Here is a 25,952-nt window from a genome sequence, read left to right as displayed (position 1 = left end):
ACGTTTCAAGTTACTCTCTATCCCAAGACTGTGTGTTTACCCTCAGTGTAAATCACAGCGTGTTTACCGATTTGTACCTCTCACCAAAGACAACATGGTCAGTAGTATCACAAACTAACTGAGACTTTCTGAACTAGGAAAAGGAATAGTAACAGAGAGGTAGCCGTGTTAGTCTGTATTCTAACAAAACAAAACAGCAGTAATGTAGCACTTTAAAGACTAACAAAATGATTTATTTGATGATGAGTTTTCGTGGGACAGAGCCACTTCTTCAGATCTATAACATTTCCGGCGCAGACTGACTCCTGTAAGTACACAGGTCCAAAAAATACTGCAGTAAAAACTGCAAAATCAAGTATATAGGACTGCAGGAGGCAGGTGAAGTGTGGGGGATGTTAAATGTCTTGCCTGAGTTAATTATGAGCATCACAGGAAGGAAAGCAGTCCTTGTAATGCGTGAGGTAATTGTTGTCTTTCTTCATACCAAGTGTTAATGTGTCAAATTTGAATATGAGCTCCAGTTTGCAAATCTCCCTCTGCAATCTGTTTTTAAAGTCTCTGTTGTAAAATGTAAATTCTTAGGTCTTGAACAGAATGGCCCACTCCATTCAAGTGTTCACTGATCCACTTTTGTGTATTGAGATTCCTGATGTCTGCTCTTTGTCCATTCATTCTTTGGTGAAGAGTTTGCCCAGTTTGTCCAATATACATAGTGGAGGGGCACTGCTGGCACAAAATGGCATATTTAATATTGGTTGAGGTATGAGCCCCTGATCTTGTAACTAACGTGGTTAGGTCCAGTGATGGTATCCCAAGAATAAATAGGTGGACAAAGTTGGCAGTGGGGTTTGTTGCAGGGAAAAGTTCCAGGATTAGTACTATTGTGGTGTAGCCTGTGATTGCTAGTGAGACTTTTTTAGGTTAGGAGGTTGTCTATAGGAGAGGACAGGCCTGTCACCTAGGGCCTTCTGGAGCTTAGCATCGTGATCTAGAACAAGTTGTAGGCTTTTCTTGGTGCGTTGCAGGGGTTTGAGCTGGGGACTATAGGTGATGACCAGTGGTGTTCTGTTGTTGATCTTCTTGGGCCTATCTTGGGAAAAGCTCATCACCAAATAAATCATATTGTTAGTCCTCAAAGTGCTGCTACATGACTGCTGGTTTGTTTTGATAGGAAAAGGAATGCATAATGTAGAGGTTAAAGCAGGCCAAGGTTATATACTATGAGTTGCCATCTATGGATTTCAAAGATGTAGCAATCTTTCGGCAGTGAATAGGAACAAAGACATAGTCCTGTTAGTCTATATTCTATCAAAGCAAAAAAGCAGTCCAGTAGCACTTTAAAGACTAACAAAACAATTTCTTAGGTGATGAGCTTTTGTGGGACAGACCCACTTCTTGAAAGGTTCACAAAAGCTCATCACCTAAGAAATTGTTTTGTTAGTCTTTAAAGTGCTACTCGACTGCTTTTTTGTTTTGTTGGTAGTGAATGTCTTTTAGGGCTAGTCCAGGTTAACCCTGTGGGTCCCTGCTTCTTGCCTAGCTTCAGCCACGTAGTGTGGAAATAGCAGAGATGCAAATGTTTTTCCTGTTTGCTGTCTTTATTTCCTTCTTTCAGGATTCAGGCGAATGGGATGAGCCCTTTTGCACATAGCCTATGGTGGGCAGTTAGCAAAGTCTTTGTACTGGAATGTTCTACAATGGCCCATTAAGCTTTGATGGCCCATTAAGCTTTGATAGCCCTTCCTGATGGGCCTGCAGGGACACTGGCTGACAGGCTGACCAAATGTTACTTTACAGCATGTGGTAAAGATATCGTAAGTGAGGTTGTTTTGTGTTGCAACTTACAAGCATTTCATAAAGTCTGAACACTTCGTTAAAAGTTTAAGACAGTCTTAACCACACTAAGTCCTGTTCTAGGCTACAAACATCTGTCGGAAAATCCACTCGGCCAAGCTATGCAGGGATGCCAGTTAAACTCCTCGTATGGATGGCTCTGTGTCAATGGGAGGGCTTCTCCCACCAACATACTTCCTGCCTCTTGGAGAGGCGGAGTGCCTGCACTGATGGGAGGTGCTCTCCCATTGGCATAGACAGTGTCTTTGCTAAATACTACAGTAATACTCCTGCACCAGTGCAGTACTGTAAGCGTAGGTGAGCTCCAACACGATGATGCAATACTCATCTACAGCAAGGAATTGGTCAGTGCTTGGCTGACACAGAGTCATGGCAAGGGCTGGCACCTGCTTTGTCAGCATTGTGTAGGGCCCCCCTTCTTTTTCTCTCTGTCTGTACAGTGCCTAGCACAGTGGGGTCCTGTTCTATGAGTGGGGGCTTTAGGCACTACAGTAGCCTCAATAAAAATGATGAAAACTCAGCATCAGCAAAGTAACGGCCTAGAGAGCACAAAGCCATAGCTTTGTGTTTGTGTGTAGCCTGCTCTGAAGCTGCCTTAAAATTTGGGTATCAGAAGACAACAAGGTTGTGCTCAAGTAACTAAGGCTCTCTCTGCACTTGTAAGTTTAAAGTGCAGCTGCAACAGTATGGTCATGGCAGCAGCGCTGGGCGAGAGCTCCCCAGAACTGTAGGCAAACCACCTCTGCAAGGGGAGTGGCGAACAGCCCTGGGAGCCTGTTTACACTGGTGCTTTACAGCGCTGTAACTTGCTCTGCGCAGGGTGGGGGCAACGGGTGTGTTTTATCATACCCCTAAGTTACAGCCCAGTGAAGTGGCAGTGTAGATAAGCCCTAAACGGATTTTATTTCACATCTTTTGTTATAAGGCTGTGGTGTTCCAAAATAGGACTGGCACAGAAACTTAAAATCCAGCTCGTTATTGTTCAGTTCAGCACACCCACAGAGGCAGAAAGCTCCTGGTTAAGGGGAAGCTTATAAGGGTGGTCCTTTGACTAGAGCTCTGTGGTCAGTATTGACGTTTTCCCACACCACTGAGCGGCCCCATGTGCCGAGGTGAATCCCAGTGGGGAAAATGGGGAAAGACACGGAATTTCCTTTGGGAGTATTCACAGGAGAGCGGACAAAGTCTAGACATCAGAATCAAATGGTGGGAATGAAATAAATTCAGAAGAGATGGTCTGAACCCTGGAAAGCCTGTAAAGTTGATCATACTTTGACTTTGGATCTCTGTGTGACTGGGGAGAAGGCTGGAGTGAGAAACTTCTCTCTCCACTCCACCCGCTTCCCACCGTAGCTGGCTTGGTGGATGTGTTAACTGAGATATGAAATCCAGGTGTTCTCTCTAGCCTCGTGAGTGCCTCCATTCTTGTCACTGCCAGGAAGAGAAAACAGCATGTGCTCGCCACCTCCCTCCCTCCCCATCCACTCCCTCAACTGCTTTCCACACTCTCAAAACAAAAGGAATCATTACAAATGTCCTGTCCTGAAAGAGCAGGAGCTAGGCCACGGCTCTACCTTTAATAAAGTTGACACTCAAAGAACCAGGCAGGGATGCGGGAGGGGTTTGTCACAATTGAGATCTTCCAGGTATTAAAGATTAGGAGCTGGGGAAGCAAGTGCTGGATCCCGAGGACAGGCCTTGAGCTAGCGTGTACAGGAGTTTCTCTGTTGTGCTGCAGCAGAAAGAGTCCTTGCCCTGATACAGAGCTGGTACGCAGCGGCCAGCTGCTGAGATAAAACCCTGAGAGAACCAGCATGAGAAGAGGAAGCTACAAGTGAAACCCCAGGTCTCCCTTGAGAGTTATCTGCTCCTTGGAGCATGGACAAATAGCGAGAAGCACTTTGGGTAAGCTTAGTTCTTTTAGGGAAATAAAATAATTAGTGGGGTGTCCGTGTTAGTCTCTATCCACTGTGGCAAGGCCCCTATCCATCTTCCAGGGGTCTCTGTGCTGCTTGGTGGTTTCGTGTGTTCCGCAGAGGCTCACGGTGGCCCCTTAGCTGCCTGAGTCCGTCCAAGGGCAAGGCTGTCCATTTACTGAGCCATTGTCATCACAGGCAAGTCCACAGAGAGGTGAAGCAGACCCCCATTACAGGGGTCAGGCTCCCCTGCTTACTCCTAGGGCAAACCTCAAGGGGAAGGGTGAGGGGAGTCCAGACCCACCCACCACCCTGGACTGCGGCCTGGAGTCCTTAATGGAGAGAAGCAGCTAGTGGGGCTCTTACCCCTGCCCTAGCATAGCGGCCTCTCCCTAGGCCACTTCACTCTGGTACCCAGCCATACTACTCTGCTCTGCTCTCAAACCTCCAGCTTTTTCCTCCTTATGTACATCACAACTCTTGCCCCTTCCTGCCAGGAGGGGAAGCCTTTTATAGTAAGCCTGACAGCAGGTGCCTGACTGGCTCAGTACTGCAGGCTGGTCCCCAGTGAGCCACAGCTGTGAGCCTAGTTAGGGACTAGGAAGGCATTGACCCAGATCCCAGTGTACCCTGCCTTCTTTATAAGGCTCTTGCAGCCTGCAGGCTGTGGTCTTCCACACTGCAGAATCAGGGGAAAGTGGACATGCATCTGACAAAGCGGGTCTTTGCCCACAAAAGCTTATGCTCCAAATTATCTGTTAGTCTCTAAGGTGTCAAAGTAATCAGAGATGCTGCAACTCCAGGACAAGGGACTTTGAGTGTTGTAAATTAAATTCCCAGATAGATGTACCCTTCCTTTTCTTTTTGTGTCACTGGAGGCAGTGATTGGCATGGGAGGAGTGTCACTCAAAGATACACTTTAGAAATGAAGGAAGAATGAGATAATGCAGCCCACCCACTGCTTCTTGGAAATGAAAATGAAGATGCACCTGATTGTTTACCCAGGAGGGCCCTGTTCAAAAGATCAGCAGGGTGTCTCTGAGATGCTTTGCTATTGTGGTCCATGCAGGCTTTTGCAAACTCATCAAAATGCCAACTGCATGTTGGCCACATTCCAGCAGTGATAAATATAAGGGCACACACTTGAATCTGCTTTCAAAGCCAGGGTTATTTATTGAAATTTATACAGGGAACTGTCCCACTGAGAGATGTATCTGATTGTCAGGGGGGATCCTGCAGGGAGCAACCACAGAAAGTTACAGCTTCAGAAACAGTTGTTGATATGCATTGCCTATATCTTCTCACATCATGTGGAACTGCCAGTCCTCGTGTTAAAAGTCTCAGCTAAAATGCCTGTCAAAATTGCTTTCTTGAATTATGGAAGACTTTGTTGTGTGTTATCATCTGAGACTGTAGGAAGGATTTGTTCTCAAGTAACAGTGCTGTTAAAGGAGCTGTATTGTCCAGGTTCAAGGTAGTAATACTCTTGGGCTTCTAAAAATTCCACAAATTCAGTTACCAGCTTTCCCTCTGAGTGCAGGTGTATCACACTATTCCCTGCTTTGTCTGCTTTATGTTGGTGAGCCGGCAAGAATAGCGGAAGAGCCATACGAGTAGGCCCTACCAAATTCCGTAACATGAAAGACACATCTCAAACCATGAAATCCTTTCTTTTATGTTCTTCTACTTTGTACATGCCAGATTTCACAGGTGTGGCCTGAGTTTCTCAAACTGGAGGTTCTGACCCAAAAGGGAGTTGCAGGAGGGGGTTGCAAGGTTATTTGAGGATGGAGGGGTTCCTCGGTATTGCCACCCTTATTCCTGTGCTGCCTTCAGAGCTGGGTGGTCTAGAGTGGTGGTTCTTGGATGGGCACCCAGCTCTGAAAGCAGCACAACTCCCCCCACCCCACTTTAAAGACAAAAATGAATTTATGTCAAAAAAAAAAAAAAAAAAAAAAAGCACAGCTATTGTTGGCTTATCTGAATACTCTTTTTGCAGTGGCATGGCTGGAAATGAGAAGGCTCCATTTTGCAATACTGTGGTTGTGTGAATGCGATTTTTTGACTTTACTTATTTCAACCTTGAGAAGTCGAAAGAGCGTAGCTGGAAAAAAAGTGCAGTGTAGACATAGACTTTGGGGGATTCATGTTCACACCCTCAAACAACATAAGTTAGATTAACTTAAGAAGTGGTATCAACCAGCCCTCGTTTCTGTTTTTAACTCCAATGGTGTTAGGAATTTAAGATGTAAACCTGGGCCAGTAATGAGCCAGGTTCCAGTTCCTGAAACACTAAAAAACTCTGCTTGCTTTAATAAACATAAGCTTGCCCTATAATTGATAACTATGTAGGAGTAACATCACTGTGTATATTGTGGAGTTTTCTTGTGATTAATATTTCAGAGGCAAAAGAAGCCGCCTTTTTTACATACTTGTGAATAATTTAGATATATCTGAAAAGTTGTCAATTCTTTTGCTCTTTTTTGAGACACACAAACTTCTTGTTTAGAGCTTTCCAGTAACATAGCTATCTCTTCCTTATAGCACATCTCATTGAAAGGGTTTGAAAATGTATCATATAAGCCTCTTGTTCTTTGCTGGTCACTCGTGATCAACCAGCTGCAGCCCACTGAGGCTGGAAGCTGAGGTTTCCAGGGATATCATGCATGCCTGGAATTCAGCATGCTGTGCAGTCTCTGGTGACAAGAGGTTGAACAGCTCTCAGGTTGCTGGAATTCAAAGTCTCTCAGAAAAGAGAGTGCCAAGATTTTTTCTCTCTCAAGCATGGGTTATTTGGGGTAATGAGAACCACAGGGCCCACCTTGGAGCAATACATGTCAGATGAAGTCAAAACTGTGTTTCCCATTGAATCGAGGAAGGTTGCTAAGGAGGCATGTCACAGAGAAGGTCATTAAAGCAGTGGTTATTGAAATCTGAGCTGCAGCCCTCTCCAGTCTCAGGACACAGGGGTGCTCAGGTGCTACTGTGACGGAACCCATCAAAGCATTAGAGGATAGCTGGGGGATATGGTGCAGACACATAGGGACCATGAAGTTGGGTGTCATCCATATTAAATGAATTAAAAACGGCCTGGCTGGAATGTCGCCAAACGTCACTTTAGACAGGACTGGATGTTGAGCACGTGTGTTGCCAGCAGGGTCCTGCATAGCTCTGTCCTTTGCCCTGCACTGTTTAACATCTTTATGAATGACCTGGAAGAAAACATGAAATCAGCATGGACAAAGTTTGCAGATGTCACACGAAAATTGGAGTGGAAAAAAAATTAAGAGGACAGGTCATGGATTGAGAGTGAGCTAGATCACTTGGTAAACTGGGCACAAGTAACCTATGTGTTTTTTTATGTGGGTAAATGTAGACATCTGGGAATGAAGAACACAGCCATACTGACAAGCTGGGGCATGTGAGGTGCAATGCTGAAAAGCAGTGACCAAAAACGTGGGCATTGTGTTGAATAATCAACTGAACATGAGTTCCTAGTGTGACGTTGTGACTGAAAGAGCCACCGTGACCCTGGGATGTGTCAACAGGAGGATCTTGAATAGGAGCAAAGAGTCTATTTTACCTCTGTATTTGGCCCTGGTGTAACCAGTGCTGGAAGCCCATGTGCAGTTCTGGTGCCTGCAATTCCAAAGGGACGGTGATAAACAGTAGAGGGCTTGGAGAAGAGCCAGAAGAGTGAGTAAAGGTTTAGAAAATACCCCTTAGAGTAGTAGACTAAGTACTGAGAGGGGGAACAGATATTTGATATGGGCTCTTCAGTCTAGCAAAGAAAGAATGCAATCCAATGGTTGCAAGTTGAAGCTATCCCACTTCAGATGGAAATTAAGGCTTAATTCTGCACAGTGAGGTGAGTAGCCGTTGGAACAATTTACCATGAGCTGCAGTGAATCCTCCTTCAGTTACCATTTATAAATCTGGATTGGATGGTGTTCTGGCAGAGCTGCTCTAGGAATTATTTGGGTGGAATTCTAGTGCCTGTCGTATGCAGGAGTTCAGAACAGATGAGCGCAGTGATTTTCTCCGGCCTTAGCTCTATGCCTAGATCAGCCTACTCACTCCGAAACACCTTTTCTCATTCTGCACTTTCATTTTTGGGCACTGAAGCATGGGAAGTCCGTTCTGCAAGATGCAGCCTGTGAAACATCCTCTTCAAAATTAAATTTTCATCCCTTTTCCTCTCCAGAAGTGGGATCTCTCACATAGCCATTCTTTGGTATGAATTCTTATCCTTTTCTGACTGGTAAAATCTCTCATGAGGAGAAACCTTTTTGTAAGAAGAAAAATTTTCCCCCTACCCTGCAGACTTTGTGCCAGTAGATCCCAGTGTTGTGAAAGGAACAAATTCCCCATGGATATCCCCAGAAGAAGGGTCACAAAACAAAAAAGCAGTCCTGGAGCACTTTAAAGACTAACAGAATAATGTATTAGGAGATGAGCATTCGTGGGATAGACCCACTTCTTCAGATCTGGCAATTTCTGATCAAGAAGGCTGTTAATCATTGGCACCAACAGTACCTGCCAAACACCTACCACTCATGTCCTCCTTTTCCCCTTCCAGTGAAGGGAAAACTTCAGCATCCAATTGGTTTAGGGGAGATTATTGCTGCTGATTGAACTGAAGAAGGTAATTTTCTTCAAACCTGGGAACAGTTGGGAGCGTTAGAACTGCCAAACAGCCTTGCCTGCTTAGCTCCATCAGTGATATAATGGCAGTATTCATCTGAGGTCTGCCAGGGTTATCTTGTCACATGGGCCATAAATAAGATGTCAAGTGAAAACACTTAGGAGCTGAACCACTGCCTGCTTGTTTGCTTGGGATGTGTGGCAGCCCTCAGAGCGGTCAGGCAGTCCAAAGTAACAGTCTGTTTGACTCACAAGATAAAGATAGGAGCTGTCAGCTTAGCTATGGGTCCTGAATTTCTTGTAATGGGCTGCGAACATCAGTGTCTTCTGATCTTGCAGTGCATGGTGAGATCGGGAAAGGGCTCAGCTGTACTTTTCCAGGAGGAGGTGTACAGAGGAAATTAGGTCTGAATCGCCACAATATGCTGTCATCCTATTGTACTCACAGCGGGCTGAGGATTCATTAGGGTGCTTCCACTTCCGTGTTGTTTCCCCTTTCCAGTTCCAGTTCCGGTGGTGGTGGCTTTGCTGATTGGTGGCAGGAAGCCCCCAGTGGCAATCAGAGCATTCATTGCACGGTGTTAAAGTTCCCACAAGTGCTAATTTGGAAGAGCAATAGAAGACAGAACCTCACTGAGTACCTTTTGAGAAGGCCACTTCTGTCTCTCTCCTATGGGGTCTTTCTAGCATTAGAATCATTCATCGAAGGTCCTGGTGGAAGCAATAAAATGAGACTGCAGTCCTAATCTGTGTCTGACTTCTGTGAATCTTCTGAGGTAAAATGCCCACCTTATATTTGGCATCATATTTGAATCTCTACTATGATATCCCCAGTGCAAAGCTGCTTGTGAAAAGACAGGACATGCTGGAGTCCGTCTTGGTTTTTGTGTAGCAGAAAACGTGCATTTAATAGAAGGCAAACATCTGTGCAATGAAATTCATTTCACGTTTCCTTGCCCTGGCACTTTTTTCATCTTTGTACATATGTATACATAGAAAGCTCCCTGGGAAACAGGCAGATCCAGGGTTAGTCATCTTCCCAGCAGAGGAAGCAAAAGATAATTGATACATGACTTTCTGCTCAAAGCTGAACATTTCGGCAGTGTGTCGCTACTGTGAGGAAGGCTGTTTTGATCAAATGTACTGGAATCCTTCCTTGGAGATTACCCCACCAATTGGGAGTTTGCTCAGCCTGCTATTACCCAAATCCAGAGTAGCTGCCATGCCCTGGCATTAATACATAAGCACTGTTGACTCTCTCTGTGGCTTTTACCACTCAATCCTCTGAATGGGAAAAGGGGCGAAAGACAGTAATTTGTTGAACAAAAATTGCCATACCAGCAAAGATCACTGGTTCAAATAGTCAGCCAACCTGTCCACAGCAGGGGGTCCGTATCAGATGATTCAGGGTAAGCTGAAGACCTGCTCTAGTACCATTGGAGGGAATTTCTTCTAGGCTCCTGCTGGCAAACAGTTTGTGCCCTGAAGCATAAGGACTGAAAGTTCTTGTACAGGTATTCTAGCTAGTATAAGTTCAGGATGTTCTTATCCATATACATCACTTTTTTTTTGTCTTACTGAGAAATTTAACTTAATATCTTGCAGCAGCAAATTCCACAATTTAACCATTCCTTGTGTAAAAACATTTCCTCTTAATCACATGCAGTATTTCAATCTGAGGTGAGGATGAGAAATCCTGGTAGTCCGTGAATTCCAGAGTCCTTTGAAAGCTGTGCCATTCTGGATTCCCTGAAAGTCGTACTGCTCAGGACACTGCTTAGCTTGGTATTTTTATAGGATGTGGAGTAATTTATGATTCCATCATCTTGCAGAGGGCTGGTGCCATTGTCCTGTAAAGGTCATCTGGACCTTTTCAAGCATCTGCCAGATGAGGATTTTGCTGAGTATAGAGATTGCCCTTCCAGCTCTGGGGATAAGCCAAGTGGCTTCAAGTTTGTGTGTGTGTGAGAGAGAGAGAGACTTTATGATTCTTCTAGGTATACTAAAATGTGTCTGATCACATCTGGGTCTTCAGCTCTGTGAAACTCTGTGCTTATGTGAAGAATAATTTCCATGTCTTGTGTTTTTTCTCAGGAGCAGGGATGGTGGTAGACTGGGAACAAGAGACAGGGCTTCTCATGACATCAGGAGATGTACGCATTATCCGGATCTGGGACACAGATCGAGAAATGAAAGTGCAGGTAAATTTAACCCTTTCATTGTTGTTGGAGCTTTCAAGTCTCCTAGGTGACTCGCTGGAATTAGCAGAGCCATCCCGTCCATAGGATGGTCAGGGACAGCCACCCTGGACCCCACTCTTTTAGGGGACCTGTGCTTCAGGGAAATGCAGGGTCTGGGGTGGCCTGTAGAGTAAGTGGGAAGCTTGGTGCCGGTAGCAGTGAGCAACCTGGGTCCAGCCCACCCCACAGGCTCCCAGCATCACTAGTGGAAGGAGGTGGAAGTCAGAAGGAGATGGTGCAAGGGCACAATCTTGGATAAGGGGTGGAGTGGGGCGGAAAGAAGCAAGGTGGAAGCATGGAGGAAAGGATGGGGCACTGGGCCCACATCTGCCTCAGGCCAGCACTGGGAATTAGGTTCCAGGGAGTGTATTTTCAGGTCACACACCATATAGCTATTTAAAGAACACAGTCCAAAGGTTCTCAGACAATAGTCTTTGGAGAGCAGACTTGTCACATGATGCTGGCTCTTCTTTTCAGCTGCAAAATCTTTTACAAAACAGCTACAAATTCTCTTATGCTTTCCTAATATTATAGTGCTTGTCCCTTTAGGAAATTACTGTAACTGTACTGAATGATATGCAATTGCATCTGGGAGAAAAGGGGGTAGATGATCACGAATGGGAGGTCAGGTGTCTGATATGGTCTCTCTGTTGAAGTATAGTCATACTATAAAACACCTTGAGCAGGTAAAGTACAATGATGGATAGAGTCAGGCACTCCTCAGACATTCTAGCTTCTGCTCCTAGAATTACACAGGACTAATCCTTACAACGCTGTAATTTGCCTTCCCACCTGCCATCTGAGGTCCAAGTGAGGAAAGCATCCTTACTCAGAAAAGCACTTAAGCATACACTGAAGCACTTCCATAGATTCCCAGACCAGAAAGGACCACTTTGATCATATGGTCTAATGTCTTTGTAACACAGGCTACGAATCATCCCCAGAAGTGTTCCTAGAGTCTATATTTAGAATATCCAGGTTTGATTTTAAAGTTGTCCACAGGAATCGGCATTCTCTGTAAAAGCTGAGCATTTGGGCAGCCGCCCAGGAGAGATTCAGGTGCCGCCCAGATGAATAATGGGGCACGCACAGTGGGCAGTGTGTGTTTCTGTTGGTGATGTACATTGACATGTCTTCGTGCACACAACAAAATTTATGCCGCCCATGAATGAAAAAAATTAGCGAGAACCCTGGATAGAATCTATCCTGACCCTTGGTGCATTGCTCCAGTGGTTATTTACTTTCACCATTTTACCTGATTTTCAGTCTGAATTTTTCTAGCTTCAGTTTCCTGCCCATGGACCATGTTACCCCTTTTTCTGCTAGACTGAAGAGCCCATTATTAGTATTTGGTTCCCAGACAGATATTAGACTGTAATCACATCACCCCTTAACCTTTTTGTTAAGCCAAATGGATGGAGCTCTGAGTTTGTCTTTTGAAGGCAGGTTTTCAAATCCTTTAATCTTTCTCCTGACTTGTCTCTGAACCTTCTCCCTTTTATCAGGGCTTTGCTGAATCAGGCTTGAATAGTTAGGGTAACATGTATGTGGGACAGTCTCTGATCTTTCACCAGGCAAGTAAAGTCAGTGGATGGACTGACTTATTCCAGCGTGACTGAAATCAGCATCTGGCCCAGTGCTGTGTGGCCACAGACTCTAAAGCAATGAATGTGCCCTCTGGTTCTGTGAATGGCTGCACAGCCTCACCCATCTCTTGCACCAGTAGTGCTCAGCCAGGGGTAGGTTCACCCCGGGAGCCTGTAGAACTCTTCCAGGAGGTATGTCAAGTCGTCTTATTTGCCTAGTTTTACAACAGGTGCTAGAGCCCTGCAGCTGGACTGGGCTCCCATGACCACAACAGCAAGAGAGGGATAAATATTCAACAGCAATGCAGGCGTGCGTAGGAATGGGTATTGCAGGGTAGGATGGGAGCAGGATTTAAAAAAAATCATCCTCACATGCCACAAGCAACAGAAACACTTTGGCCAGCTGCAACCACTCTCTGGCTGCCCCGGTCTGAAGGCAGCAGCGCTGCCAGCAACAGCGCAGAAGGGTGTCACGGCTGAAATGGATGCAATAGTCTGGCAAGTTGACAACTGCTGTCTTTGTTTCCTTTCCAGTCTATGGGGGTCTGCTGAACTTGCCTTTCATGCAAGGGCTTACCTTTACCTTCATGCCAATCAAATGCTTTCAGGCTTTAAAATGTTCCTGCACCAAAGCATTATTTCTGTTGTCCATACATTTCTATTCAAAATAAATGAACACTAAAACTGTCTGCTTGCATGTCAGCTGTGATCCACTTAAAATGAAGTTTACGTAGTGTGAAGAAAAGCAGCAAATCTTCAAGAATAGAGCCTCCATGCAGAGGAAATGCAGACTAGACTCTAAAGCTTTGAGAAATTAATTACATCTTGATGAACGTTAATTATAACAGTTCGGACCCTGCAATGCAGCATAATTAAGTATATGCTAATCTTAATGATTTTCAAATATTATTTTATCACTGTAAATTAGGGAACATCAGAAATCAGTAGGGTGAAAATATTTTAAATTAGAATAGTTAATGATTGTATTGACAGTATCGAAAAGCTTCTGTTTCTTTTTTTCAATTGCGTAAGCTGGTTTTTTGGAGATGATGATGATCAAAACCTCCTCAATGACTCAGTCTCCAAAGCTGAGATTCAGCACCTGAAGCAGTGGAACCATGTAAACCGAGCTAGTAAAGACTCCTTCACACCCTTTGAACCACTGAGAGAATACCTTTGGGGCACATTGTGGGTAGTGGCAAAGCAAGTACTTTCTTTCCACAATAACTGCATGTTCCTGCTACAGACTAAAAAAAAATGCAGGTAGGGATCTTACGTAGTTAGAATAACTGAGTAAAAACAGCCCCCAACGTTAGGTGTCTCCAGCAAATAATTAAAAGACTGCAAATGACGGCTGGAAAAGGTGAATGTACGCAGGAACAAAAATAGGATCCAGGTGTGAAATCAGCGAATGCAGTTCCAAAGTGCCTCTTCGGTAGTTACCCTAGTTTGAAATGTTGCTCAGTTTTAGCCGTTTACTTCTTTCTGTCAGTGGTATATCTATTGTTCCAGCTAAGGGTATGTCTACACTTACTGGGTCGAAGCATCAGTCCCCTGGCATTCAATTTCTCACGTCTGGTAAAGATGCACAAAATCGATCTCTCTGGGGTCTGCAGTTGGCTCCCCTGTGCACCTGCTCTCATGAGGAGTAAGGCAGGTCGACAGGAGAAATCCGCCTGTCAACCTCCCTCAGTGAGGACAGACCTTACAATCAATTGCAGATACATTGATTCTAGCTATGCAGTTGCCGTAGCTAGCATTGCATATCTGCAATCAACTGGAAAGTCTAGCATAGACCAAGCCTGATTCTTTTGCTTGCAGAATTGAAAGAGGGCAAAGCCTACAACATTTGAATAATAGGGTTGGGTGTATTTCCATTGATATCATCCTGATGCTTTGCTTTCTTATTTGCCAAATCAGTCCTTTTTAAAATGTGCTCCATCTGTGGCTTCTGATCATCCCCAGAAGCAAAAACTGTTTGATCCTAATGCAAGGAGGCGGGATGGAGAACTGCTGGGTTCTAGGCTTAGCACTCTTGCACTCTGTTATCTTACACAAGACAAAAAATCATCAGATATTTGCACACAAACTGAAATTTAAATTCCTCCTTTTCTCTCTAATATCTGGGGACCAACATTTCTGCAACTACACTGTAAAGAATAAGTCCCTTAATGACACAGTGCCTTACCTTACTCATCTATAAAATGGGAGTAATCCTGCCCAGCTTCCAAAGGTGGACTTGAAGAAGAGAAGTCAGAAAGAGCCAAACATTGCTAAAGTAAAAATGGAAATGACAAAACAGAATGGCTCTTCTTACCCATAATGACTCTAATTATGAGGAATGGGAGATGTTTTCTGGCAACATCACTTTATTTTTCTGGAGGACAAAGAGGATTTCAAAATTATTGGCAGGTTAAGTGCTCACATGGTATATATTGTGGTGTACAACAGAAAGCTGTGCAACAAAAAGGCCTTCTGTTGTACCAAAGCTTTCTTAACAGGTCTGTTACCGTTAGCTGCTCTCCACTGCTGAGTTGTCTGCTCCTCCAGGATATAGGTTTTGGTTTGACATAGAGGAAATGTGTCCCTTTTAACAGTTCTGTTCATCGACCAGATTAAGGCTTGGTCTACACTAAGCAGGTAAGTCGATTGCAGATAAGCAATTCTCGCTTCAGCAGTTGCGTAGCTAGAATCGACTTATCTGCAATTGACTTACTTGGCCTTCATCACTGAGGAAGGTCGACAAGAGAGTTTCTCCCATCGACCTCCCTTACTCCTTGCAATAGCAAGGAGTACAGGGAGGTGCACCGCAATCAGACGCATGAAATCGAACCCCAGAAGATCAACCCTGACTGGGTCAATCTTCTGGGTAATGTAGACAAGGCCTAAGCTTCCTACTGCCTTTTAGTACCCTGGAAGTTTGTTATTCCTTTATCAGAGGCACATTTGACTGCCTCTGTCTTTGTCTGTGTCTTGGTTTGGCACACAGAGTTATGACTCTGCAGGCAGGTTCCTTTAACAGGACTTTAAGTAGATGCTGCTGCCAGCAATATTTGCTGTATCTCCCCTTTCATGTATGTTTGGTTTCTTTTTTACATGTGTGTCTTAGCTGTGAGCTATTTATTTTCAGCCAGTGTGCATCTATCCTGTAGCTCATGTCCTCCTGCTTTTGTAGCCAAGCATTTGTTATCCCCCCAGTCTTTCTAGCAGCGTTTACAACCAACAACAGCTGTAGATGGTTTATGGAAAGAATTCCTTGTAGACATTTATCTTAACTAATTAGGTGTTTTTAGGAGGAGAATAACTATGAATCTTCCTTTCTCCAATGGACTTTCACCTTTATTTTGCTGTGTAAAGTTTTATTATTTCCAAAGACTGATCTTTGTGCTGCCACAAAGGAAGCCACCTATGTGTCTTGCTGCTGAGGCTGAGCTTGGAGGATGGGGTCAGCGACTCATTCAGGCTGATCCAGTGACTCCGTACTCACTGCTCCTGTAATTGCCTTGACAGCAGCCTGACAGAAAAGCAGCCGTCCCTGCCTATGTCCAGTGTTCCCTGTGAGCTGAGCACTTGGGCAGCCACCCAGCAGAGATTAAGGTGCCGCCTAGCTTGTTAGCAGAGTGTCCACAGCCAGCAGCACACGTTTCTAGTGGTGGTGCACGTCCCCATGGGCTGTGATGCACATAACAAAATGGAAGAAAATTGGAGGGAACACTGACTGTCTCTACAGCCAGCCTCGCAGCCTGGCTCTGCAGACTTGAGCAAGTAGAGCTGGCACCAGTGGTCTAAAAATAGCGGTGTGACAGCTCTTTGCAGTGGCTGCCCAGGCTCTGATGCCTGTCCCTTTACCTAGGCTTCAGAGCCGGAACTCCAGCCCGAGCCCAGCTTCACGGGACTGTCTACCCAGCTGCTTTTAAAGCACTACTGCCAGTCCCAGTCGCCCACATCCTGAGCTGAGAGGCACCTTCTAAAGGGCCGCATAGACAGACTCCTTTTGTCGCAGCTGGAGGTGCCATTCTGCCCTCAGGCGTGTGTAGAATGGCAGGGTCGATAACCTTACAGGGGATGGAGTCCGTGCAAATTGCAGTGTAAAGATGGTTTGTGATCAGGGTGAAGGGGAGAGGAGATTTCCTGAGACCCTCCAGGAGATCCTGGGTCCAGCAGAAGGCCCTCTGAAGGTTGCTAATGGGTACATCTATACCGCAGTAAATGACCCATAGCCTGGCTGCAGTTAGCTCAGGTCAGCTGACTCAGCCTAATGGGCTTGGGCTGCTGGGCTGAAAATTGCAGCATCAACATTCAGGCACAGGCTGGAGCCTTGGTGGTGGGGCTGGGGGTAGAGGTCAGAGCCCATGCATCAGATGTCTGTGCTGCATTCTGCAGCCCCACATCCTGAGCCCCTTGAGCCCAAGTCATTGGACCAGGGCTCTGAGACACAGTGCCCCATGTTTTTTATTGCAGTGAAGATGTATCCAGTGTTTCCTGTTTTGGGCTGCAGACTCTGGAGGCCTTTGACTCTTTCAGCCTGGCTTGTGTGTGTGTTTTGTCCCTAGGATATCCCCACAGGAGCTGACAGCTGTGTGACCAGCTTGTCGTGTGATTCTCACCGATCATTGATCGTGGCAGGGCTCGGTGATGGCTCCATCCGTGTTTATGACCGGAGGATGGCTCTGAGTGAATGGTAACTAACCACATCAGTCCCTTCAGCTCGCTGCAGTACCCCGTCTGGCAAATAGTCTCCTCCTTGAATCTTACTGGTCTCTTATCGTCCGCAATGGACTTGCCAGCCATCGCACTGGCATCAGTAACTAGCAGGTTTCACTGACAGAATTTGTAATGTTTCAGCAAGCTCTTTATACCCTTTGTTTTAGTACCCGTGTGCTCATATGGTACCACCTCAGCAGCCTTGTTGGGTCAGGGGTTTTCTCTGCTGACTCTGAGCCCTGTGATACTTGCTAGCCTAGTGACAATTAGGCATCATTAGGCCCCCAGATTTGCTAACAAAGCCCAGAGGTGAGGAGCCTTTTTCAGCACCTCAGTGATTTCAACTAGCAGGACTCTGAAGGCTGAAATGCTACAGGGCTGTAGCAGGAGATATTAAAGGAGCTCACTTTGCTTTCACAGATTCTCTGTCTTCCTTCAGAAAAGTTTTCCCTTTCTCTCTTGGTTCCCTAGCCGCGTCATGACCTACCGGGAGCACACAGCCTGGGTCGTGAAAGCTTATTTGCAGAAACATCCTGAAGGCAACATCATGAGTGTCAGGTAAAAGAAAAAAAAATTTCTCCCCCCTTTAACATCGCTTGCTGCTCTGCCCAGAGCGGAGAAGGTGGAGCTGTGCACTTTGGCGTTTTGGTGCAGTAGTTAACTCCTGCTCCACAACCTGGGGACTAAAGGGAGGGAGAGGAAAAGAAACGTAATGCCTGAGGGGCTCCATTGTGTGCTCTGTCTCTCTGCTCCCTTCCTGCAAATGGGCTTGTGGCGATCCTTGAGAGGGCAGTCACTCTGCATCCCCTGAGCATATTGCTATGGTGGATTATTCATTGTCTAGCAATTTTCTACACACAAATCCATTTCTGCTGCTCACTAAATACTGTGTGGAGAGCAGCTGATATTTATTTGCCTGTTATAGGGACAGCAGACTACACTTTACTGTCACAGAGCTGCACTTTGTCCACAGAGATGCTCTTCCTTGATTACAGAACGAAAGCAGAACATGAATCTCTGGGACGTAATGCTTTCTTGAGGCAGGGACAGAATGGCAAAATTTATCACAATTGTTAGAAAGGGATTGTGTGGTACAGCTGCAAGTTTGTAGTGCTCCCATATTAGATTTTTTTAATCTTCCTCATAATCTTCCTTGGCAATCCCAGGGAGCTTCCTCTCCTCCACATCCTCCTTAGCAGTGTCAAAAAGACCAGAGAAAATCTCTGGTTCCCCCATCCTAAAGCAACTGGACTCTGGTCAAATGAGTCAGCCTGCAATTCATTTCCTCTCCCTAAGGAAATGCCAGCTGGCTTTGAATAATGACTGTATCCAGGAAGAGCAGCTTTTATAAAAGAATTCTTGCCAGCAATTGGTTCCAGTATAACTTTCCTGAAATGCCTCAGATGTCTACTATAATAATCCAGCAGAATCATAAGAGGACCCTTGTCTGGCTCAGAAAACATGAGAATGAGTTTATAACCTAGAATTGACCATTTTAATGAGATCACCTGGAAAAGCTCACTCACGGCTGAGGGGTTTGTGACATCTAGGTCGGGTAGTCACCTGGCCCTTTATCCAGCCATAGTGATCAAAGGGCCAGTGCTATGATTCTATTGTCCTATTCACTAGTAACCCTTTAAGAGTTCTTATTCCAAATTCTTAGCATTTATAGATTCATTGAGTGTTGCAAGGTAGGCCCAGCTAGTTGTGCCTTAAACTTACTTCCTAATTGTGCTTAATTGTGGGGAAGTTATGTCAAGTGCATTTCCGGATACAGAGAGCCACCTGTGCCCATACATTGAACTAGCTGTAATAACCCCTCTGCTTATGGAATAATCAGCAGTCGAGTTTTTGAATGTTCATCTTATCTCTGAATCCCATTGTTGGGGGCTGGGTCCCATTCCTTGAAACATACCAGACCCAGTTTGTGCAGATTCATCTTTCTGTGAAGATTCAATCATCTTTACATAGGCACCACGGTTTGCAAACAGCTGGGTAAAAGGCGATCAGTGTCTTTGTGGTGACTGCTTGTTCAAGGTTACTCTCTGTTGATTATCACTGGGCCTCTCAGCAGCATTAGACCCAGTGGAAATTGACATCCTCATGCTAGTTAGAACCTGCTGCTGTTCAGGTGAGGCTACAGAGCAGTGTAAATCTCACTTATCTTATTACTTGATGTCTGTTTCATGGGGTCAAAGCAGTCATGAATCTTGTCGTGGTTGCTGTTACACCCTGTATGTCCTATTCAGGATCAGTTCTGCTCTGTACCCGTGACTTCCCTGGAACAGGCCTTATAAGATGCAAATGTTAATCTTCATTTGCTCCAGAGAGTGCTGTGAACAGCAGGGGCTGATGTCATGGGTGGTTCCGTAAAAGCCCGTCTGATTGCTGACTGCTAGTGGAACATAGCAGTCAGACTGGAAGGAGTAAGGGGACTGGGGCTTGTACTGTGTGGGTGACCTACTCATGAAAGCACATTCATCATGTTGATTGTGTCAAGGAAAGAGAGAGTCACAGGGGCAGCAGATGTTCTCTCCTTTGTATGTACAGCACCTAGTGCGCTGTGGATGCTCCTGGAAAGAAATGATGCTGGGGTGGAGACAGGCACCATGCTGGATGTAGAGGGGAAGGTGGCGCTGGGCTGTAGCTCTCCTGGGGTGTAGCCCTTTGGTCAGGGGTGTAATTTGGGTGGGGCAGAGAAGGGACAAAATAAAACAGTGGGGGGGGGCGCACAAATTTGCCCACTCGCACTGGGCACTAAATGCCTCGCTACAGCACTGCCGTCCATAATGGTGATTGGCTCACAGGCAGGTGAGTGGCCTTTTCTTGGGGTCTTTCGAGGCTGCACTTCCTGTGGGAGCAAAGCCTAAAGTTGCAAAACTCATCTGTTGATAGTGTGAATGGAGATGTCCGGTTCTTCGACCCCAGGATGCCAGAGTCTGTGAAGGTCCTGCAGATCGTCAAAGGGCTGACAGCCCTGGACATTCACCCGCAGGCCAATCTCTTCGCATGGTAGGTTCCGACCCCATCCCCCTCCTCTGGGCAGCAAAGAGCGATGAAGTCCATTGTTTCAAGTACCGTTCATCTCTCTTTTTTTCCCTTTGCTATGACCAGTGTGGCTTCGTTCCCATGGGTGCAGTTCAGGTATTTTAACCCTTTTGTGAGTTATTGAAACCTTTGCACTGGGGACTCAAAGCGATGGTGCAGGTTTGCCAGGTCTCTGGGTGTCTGACTCCCCATCCAAAGGCAGCAGGTGTGTGACTGAGCAGGGAGGGGGCCACAGCAGCCCCTTCACAATCACGGTGCTGTGGTAGCTGTGGGAGATTCACCTTAGGTGAACTTGCACTTTCATTGACTGCCTATATTTTTCGTCTTAAATTTACTGCATAACAGGTAAATCCTTAGTTTGAGCCTGTCTGGAAAGCTCTCTGTGCTGCGGCTGCTGCAGCGTGGATTAGAACCAATCTCTCTGCTTATAAGACCTTGTGGTAGACGCTTTTGCTTTATAAATGACTCCTGTCTCTGTAGCCCCAAGCAGTAGTGAGTAGCAAGCTCTTGGTGTGTGTACAAGTAGTATTGTCAGAATGCGGTGAGTACATTGTGTTCTCTTTTCCCTTCCAGTGGCTCAATGAATCAGTTCACTGCAATCTACAATGGGAATGGAGAACTGATCAACAATATCAAGTACTATGATGGATTTATGGGGCAGAGAGTCGGAGCCATCAGCTGCCTGGCTTTCCACCCTCATTGGGTCTGTATTTTCTTTTTAAACTTCCAATTTTTTTTTTTTGTAGTTCGGAGTTAGTATCAGTGAAACAGGCACAGGTCACAATTACTAACAGCATGGGAGGGTGCTGTGCAGTTCTGAGAGTCCCTAACTGGCAATGTAGCCTTGTCAGGACTCAAAGCTAGACCATTCTCTCAGTGCATCGCAACCCTAGCACACCAGCAACACATGTTATCCTGGGCCCTAACCTGTGCCAATACAGCCAGATCTGCCAAAGTGTGCAGTAGTTTACTCACAGTCAGAAATGTACTCTGAGAGCTAGAACAGGATTCCAAAATTCGAAGGTACTTTCACTCCCTGGTGGACGTGAGGATCTAGTAGGTGCCTGTTTTTTCATTTTGCTTTGGAATTGCCTTTTGGTTTTGGTTTTTCCTCATGGCAGAGATGTTCCATAAGGTGCATTAACTCAGCACGCAGCTGAGCGCTACCATCCTGTTCTGCAGGAGCCAGCCCTCTCCACCTCTCTGTTCTTTGCCTCTACCTCTAAAACTGATGGCATCACTGAATGCCATGGAAGTGGCTGCTGTCTCAGGAGTGTAGACCAAACCCACCTTTCCACTACAGAATACTGAAGGTGTGCAGGATGCTGTGCCGTAAGGAAAAAAGGCAGATAAAATAAGAATTCCTGCATAGTCTAAACACATGAGCTGTTAAAATTCAGAACCAAACAAGGCAGAAAAGGGTCTTGCAATGGGAATGTGTCAGAGCCAGTGACTGTGCAGTAGTCTTTGAAAAGAAGGCAATGAGGGTGGCTGGCAGGAGGAAGAAGCATAAAGTAGCTTGGATGGGGAAGGGACTAGGGAGCAGGTGAAGATGAAAGGAGAGATGAAGGGTGGCAGATGCACATTAGAACCTTGAAGTTCAGGACAAAAGTAATTTACATGTAACGGGAAAGGAGAGTGGCAACTGATGAAGACCATGAAGAAAGTGGGGAGCTGTGAGACAGGAAGGCCAGCTATGACGTGAGGTGCTATTGGCTATCTGATTGGGAGAGGATAGGTCGGGTGGCCATTTCTTCGGATTGCTGATAGGTTATGTGCCTTTCACATCCTGGGGAGAAAAAGCAGTGAATGGGGAGCTTGTGCATCTCAGCCTGCTGCTCTTTGGCCTGGGGAAATCACCCTGCACCAAGTCAAACACTCAGGCTATGTCTACACTACAGCGATCTTTCAAAAGATGTTCTTCCGGAAGACCTCTTCCAAAAAACCCTTCTTTTGAAAGAGCGCGTCCACATGCAAAAAAGCAGTCCACTCTTTCAATAGAGAGCATCCACACAGCCCCTGCTCTTTCAAAAGAATGGGCCGGGAGTCAAAAATTCCAGTGCCATGAGGACTGCTGTTTTGAAAAAAGGGCCTGCGGAGCATCTTCACAGGCTGTTTTTTAAAGAAGCTTGTGAAAGAAGGCTCTCTTCCTGGCCTGGGAGTAGAAGAGGGCTTCCGGAAGACAAGCTGCATTCTTTCGATTTCAGATCCAAAGAGTGCACTTTGTGTGTAGACGCTCCACACATTCTTTCAAAAAAGGGCTGGATTTTCTGAAAGCACTTACTAGTGTAGACGCAGCCTTAATGATTTGCTGTCCGGGGGTTTGGGGGATGAGAAGAGCAGTTAGCATTCTGAAAATGGCATCTCTTGTAAAATAAGCAAACAAAGTAACCCGCTAGTCCCAATCTCTTCCAAGCCCTGGGGCTCTCGGCAGACTGTGTGCTAGTTTTCAGTCCAGGGGATTGTTTGTAACAAACAGACTCTGATAATTCAGAAGAATTGTGCTAGCAGTTGGCAGCTAATGGCTACCATAATTTTTTTCTTTGTCTGAGACAGTGGTACACAATGTTCGGACACACCCTGGGATAGGTAGAAGCAGCACTGTCTGTCACAGCTACCGCGGTAGCCCTGGCTAGGAGCTCCCTGGTATCTGGCTGGCATTGCACAGAATGCTGACTATCAGCGCTTGAACTAATTTGTACCGTGCAGCCCCAATTTCTTTGCCTCTTTTCTTTTCTTTTTTCTTTTCCCTCCATCCATGACTCCTGCATATTTCACTTGTGTGCTCTCCATCCCACAGCCTCACCTGGCAGTTGGAAGCAATGACTACTATATCTCAGTGTACTCGGTGGAAAAGCGAATCAGATAACAGCAGCCTGGTCGGAGAAAGGGAAAGCCCCAGCGGGCAGGGCCACGTCTCACCTGTAATGTATATAGTGAAATGATTGACTTGAATGTTTAGTGTCGGCTGCTGCTGCAACCCATAACTTGAACTTTTATTTCCTTCTGACTTAGCTACTGATGACTTTGAGAGGTGGAAAGAGACAATCTCCTATTTTCTTTTCAGCCGTAGCCTCTAACAACTACAGAAAAGGAACATATTCTCATTTGTTTTCAGTGGTTGCTTCTCTGTTACAAACACGGTTCTGAGGTGCCAAAGGACTGGCTGAGACACTAGCTTTAGGAGGTCTCTTGATTTCAGTCTTTGTTTCATGGCAGTGTAGCTAACTTACGGAATGAAGTCAGGACTCACCCACAGCTCCATGCTTTCTCATCCTACCAAGGGACCCTCAGCCTTCTGCCCACTCTGTGCCAAAGAGCAGCCCCTCTGGCAGGCAGCAGAATCTTTGCTGGCTGCCTGCTGAAGGTCACACCTGGTCTTGAGTGATCTGTGTGTAACAGAGAGAAGGGAGACAGAAAACCATCTGCTGGGCTTCCTCGCCTCATGTTCCTTCTCCAGGGGAAGTACAGACAGAGCAAGCAGACAAGCATGCCTGGCTGCAAGGAGGGAGAGGGATGGGAGTCGCAGGTGAGGAGAGCTCACAGTCTCTTCCGCAGGGCGGAACACTGACCTGCCGTAATGCCCTGGATCCCAATGGAGGAGAAACAAGAAGATGACTTGCATCCTAGCAGTGCCCTAAGGAAATTGGATGGAGTCACTGATGTAACTGCTTTCTGTGAATGGGCACAAATGTGTCAGCGCCTGTGAGTGGGTGGGAGACTTTTCTTCGCTCCATGGTTTCAGGAGTTCACTGTCCCTTTGCCTGCAGCACACCCCCAAAGCACATGAGATGTCTTGACAGCTGCACAGACAGAGAGGGGGATCCTGGCTCGTTGTATGGCTGCCTTAAACCGTAGGCTCTCGTTTTGCTCAGAAGTGCTAACATTCTGCTAGCTAATGGTTGTGAATACTTTCTTGCACGTGACTGTATGCAAATTCACTCGCATGCACCTTTTGTCCATGTGCATCTGGGCATGTCTGTATGAACCTAGGCAGATACTCATTGCACTGGCCCGGCCACATGCAGCAACACATGTAGGCAGCCACGTGTGCGCTCTGATCACAAGAGAATCGCTGCTTTCCTGTGAGGGGAGGGGCGCCAGCAGGTCATTCTGCCTGGCGCAAAGATGATCTAGTCCCCAGTCTCGAGGAAAAGGTCACATCCTTTCCTTCTCCTTTTGTGTCTTTAGTGAAGATTCCAGTCCCTTGGCATCTGTAAAGTGTCCGGAGACTGATTTGGGGATGGAGGTGGCAAAGCTGAAGGGAGGATTTCCCCCTATAAAGTACGGCTAGATGTGAATCAGTGGGGTGGAAAGAACAAAATCCTGCAGAGTAGTGTGGTGATAATGCTAAGATTTCCAACCAAGGAAACTCTTCATTCTAGTGCTGGCCCCACTGTTACTCACCGGCCAGACGAGGGTCCACGGCCATGACAAGAGTGTTGATGAGAAAAGAAAGAAGCTGTTGCTTTCTGTTGTGGGCAGCAGCTTACCCACCCCACTGAACTTAGCTGGGGGCCTCTGACTCTGCCACTGCCCAGAAGTGCCAGACCATTTTGTTTCCAGAGATGCTCATTAGGCATTCACGCAGCCAGACAATGCTGTGGCATCAGACCTGGCCCGGTGGTTGTTCCAGGACCTGCTGCTCTCTGCCATTACAAGTCTCATAGTCAAAAGCTGCTGTCTGCAAACCTCGAAGTACTCCTTTCGCAAGCTGGGGGGACTGAGGCAGATACCACAGCCGGGGCACTCTCCCCACTCAGAAGCACAATAGCAGTCCTCTCTCCCCTCCTGTGAACTGGGGGCTGCCTCACAAGGACGCTGACTCAACAGCTGTGGAGGGAAATCTGGAGGCGCTGCTGTTTTACCTAAAACACAATGTTTTTCTAATATGTGGGCTACCAAAAGTTAGTGATGGGCTGAAAAAAAATTGCCTCTCTTGGTGGGCCATTGAGCTGCTGTTAGGCACAGATGTACGTGCCCCAATGTCTGTTGCAGTGGTACCCAGTCTCGACTCTCTGATTACTATGCCCATCTCTCCATGTATGGCGCTGTGCTCAGGGAATGGCCAAGGACGGGCGTGCTGGCCATCGTTGAGACAGAGGTTGAGATTTGCAGATGACTAACATGCACTATTTACAAACACCAGAGATTTTTAACCTCAATCAGTGGATTTGTTTAAAGAACAAGAGATATCAGGCAAAATGCAAAGGAGCAATGTGGGAGGTTGCTTTGTCTTCATACCAGCATTCCCAGAGCGTTCTCCCAGGCAGTGCGGTCAGGAATATGGTTTTTAACTGATTCAGCCTGTTGAGCTTTCATCTAAGATTGTGCATGTGTCTGGGCTCTGTTTTCACAGGTCTGATGCAAAAATTCAATCATGAGGTTTAACCAAGGCTCTGGAGAGCATCCTACCTAAAAGTTCACTTATCTCTATTTATTTTACAAAAATAAAAAAGATATTAAAAATAAACTATGAGATTGTAATGTGAGTCAAATAAATACGAACAATAAATGGTTAATAAAATATAAATGCAAACACAGCCTGTGGTCAGGTCGTTTTATTGGAACAAATGGAGGGAGCACCATTGCCTCTTCCTGAGAGCTGGAGAAGGAGCTGTGTAGGGTGAGACAGGAAATCATAGAAATGTAGGGCTGAAAGGGACTCAGTCAGTGGTCAAGTCCAATGCCCAGCACTGAGGCAAGATTAAGTATTAGCTGGACCATCCCTGACAGGTGGTTGTCTAACCTGTTGTTAAAAATCTCCAGTGATGAAGAATCAATATTTTCCCTAAGTAATTTGTTCCAGTGCTTAACCACCCTGGCAATTAGAAAGGGTGTCCTGATGTCTAACCTAAATCTCTCTTGCTACAATTTAAGCCCCTTTGCTTCTTATCCTTTCAGTGGTTAAGGAGAACAATATCTCACCTTCCGTTTACAGCAACATTTTACATATTAAA

The 25,952-nt window shown here is 46.0% G+C and overlaps 1 protein-coding gene across 5 annotated transcripts in view; it reads left to right on the top strand.

The window, feature by feature from the left end:
• The window catches only part of RPTOR (regulatory associated protein of MTOR complex 1), a 256,227-nt gene extending 230,698 nt beyond the window's left edge, over positions 1-25,529 (top strand). For 4 of the 5 annotated variants that reach the window (XM_075014603.1, XM_075014602.1, XM_075014601.1 and 1 more), the window contains 6 exons: positions 10,509-10,615; positions 16,794-16,921; positions 17,416-17,502; positions 19,840-19,956; positions 20,566-20,695; positions 22,793-25,529. In XM_075014603.1, coding sequence (XP_074870704.1) covers positions 10,509-10,615; positions 16,794-16,921; positions 17,416-17,502; positions 19,840-19,956; positions 20,566-20,695; positions 22,793-22,861 — 638 coding nt within the window. In that variant the 3' untranslated portion in view covers positions 22,862-25,529. The remainder of the gene's footprint in view (positions 1-10,508; positions 10,616-16,793; positions 16,922-17,415; positions 17,503-19,839; positions 19,957-20,565; positions 20,696-22,792) is intronic. The other variant, XR_012648254.1, reaches the window with a different exon arrangement.
• Positions 25,530-25,952: the final 423 nt, after the last annotated feature.

The sequence above is a fragment of the Carettochelys insculpta genome, chromosome 20 (assembly GCF_033958435.1).
Source record: "Carettochelys insculpta isolate YL-2023 chromosome 20, ASM3395843v1, whole genome shotgun sequence".
NCBI classification, from domain to species: domain Eukaryota; kingdom Metazoa; phylum Chordata; order Testudines; family Carettochelyidae; genus Carettochelys; species Carettochelys insculpta.
Note: the sequence above shows the minus strand (reverse complement) of the source record. Positions and strands in the feature narration are given on the sequence as shown.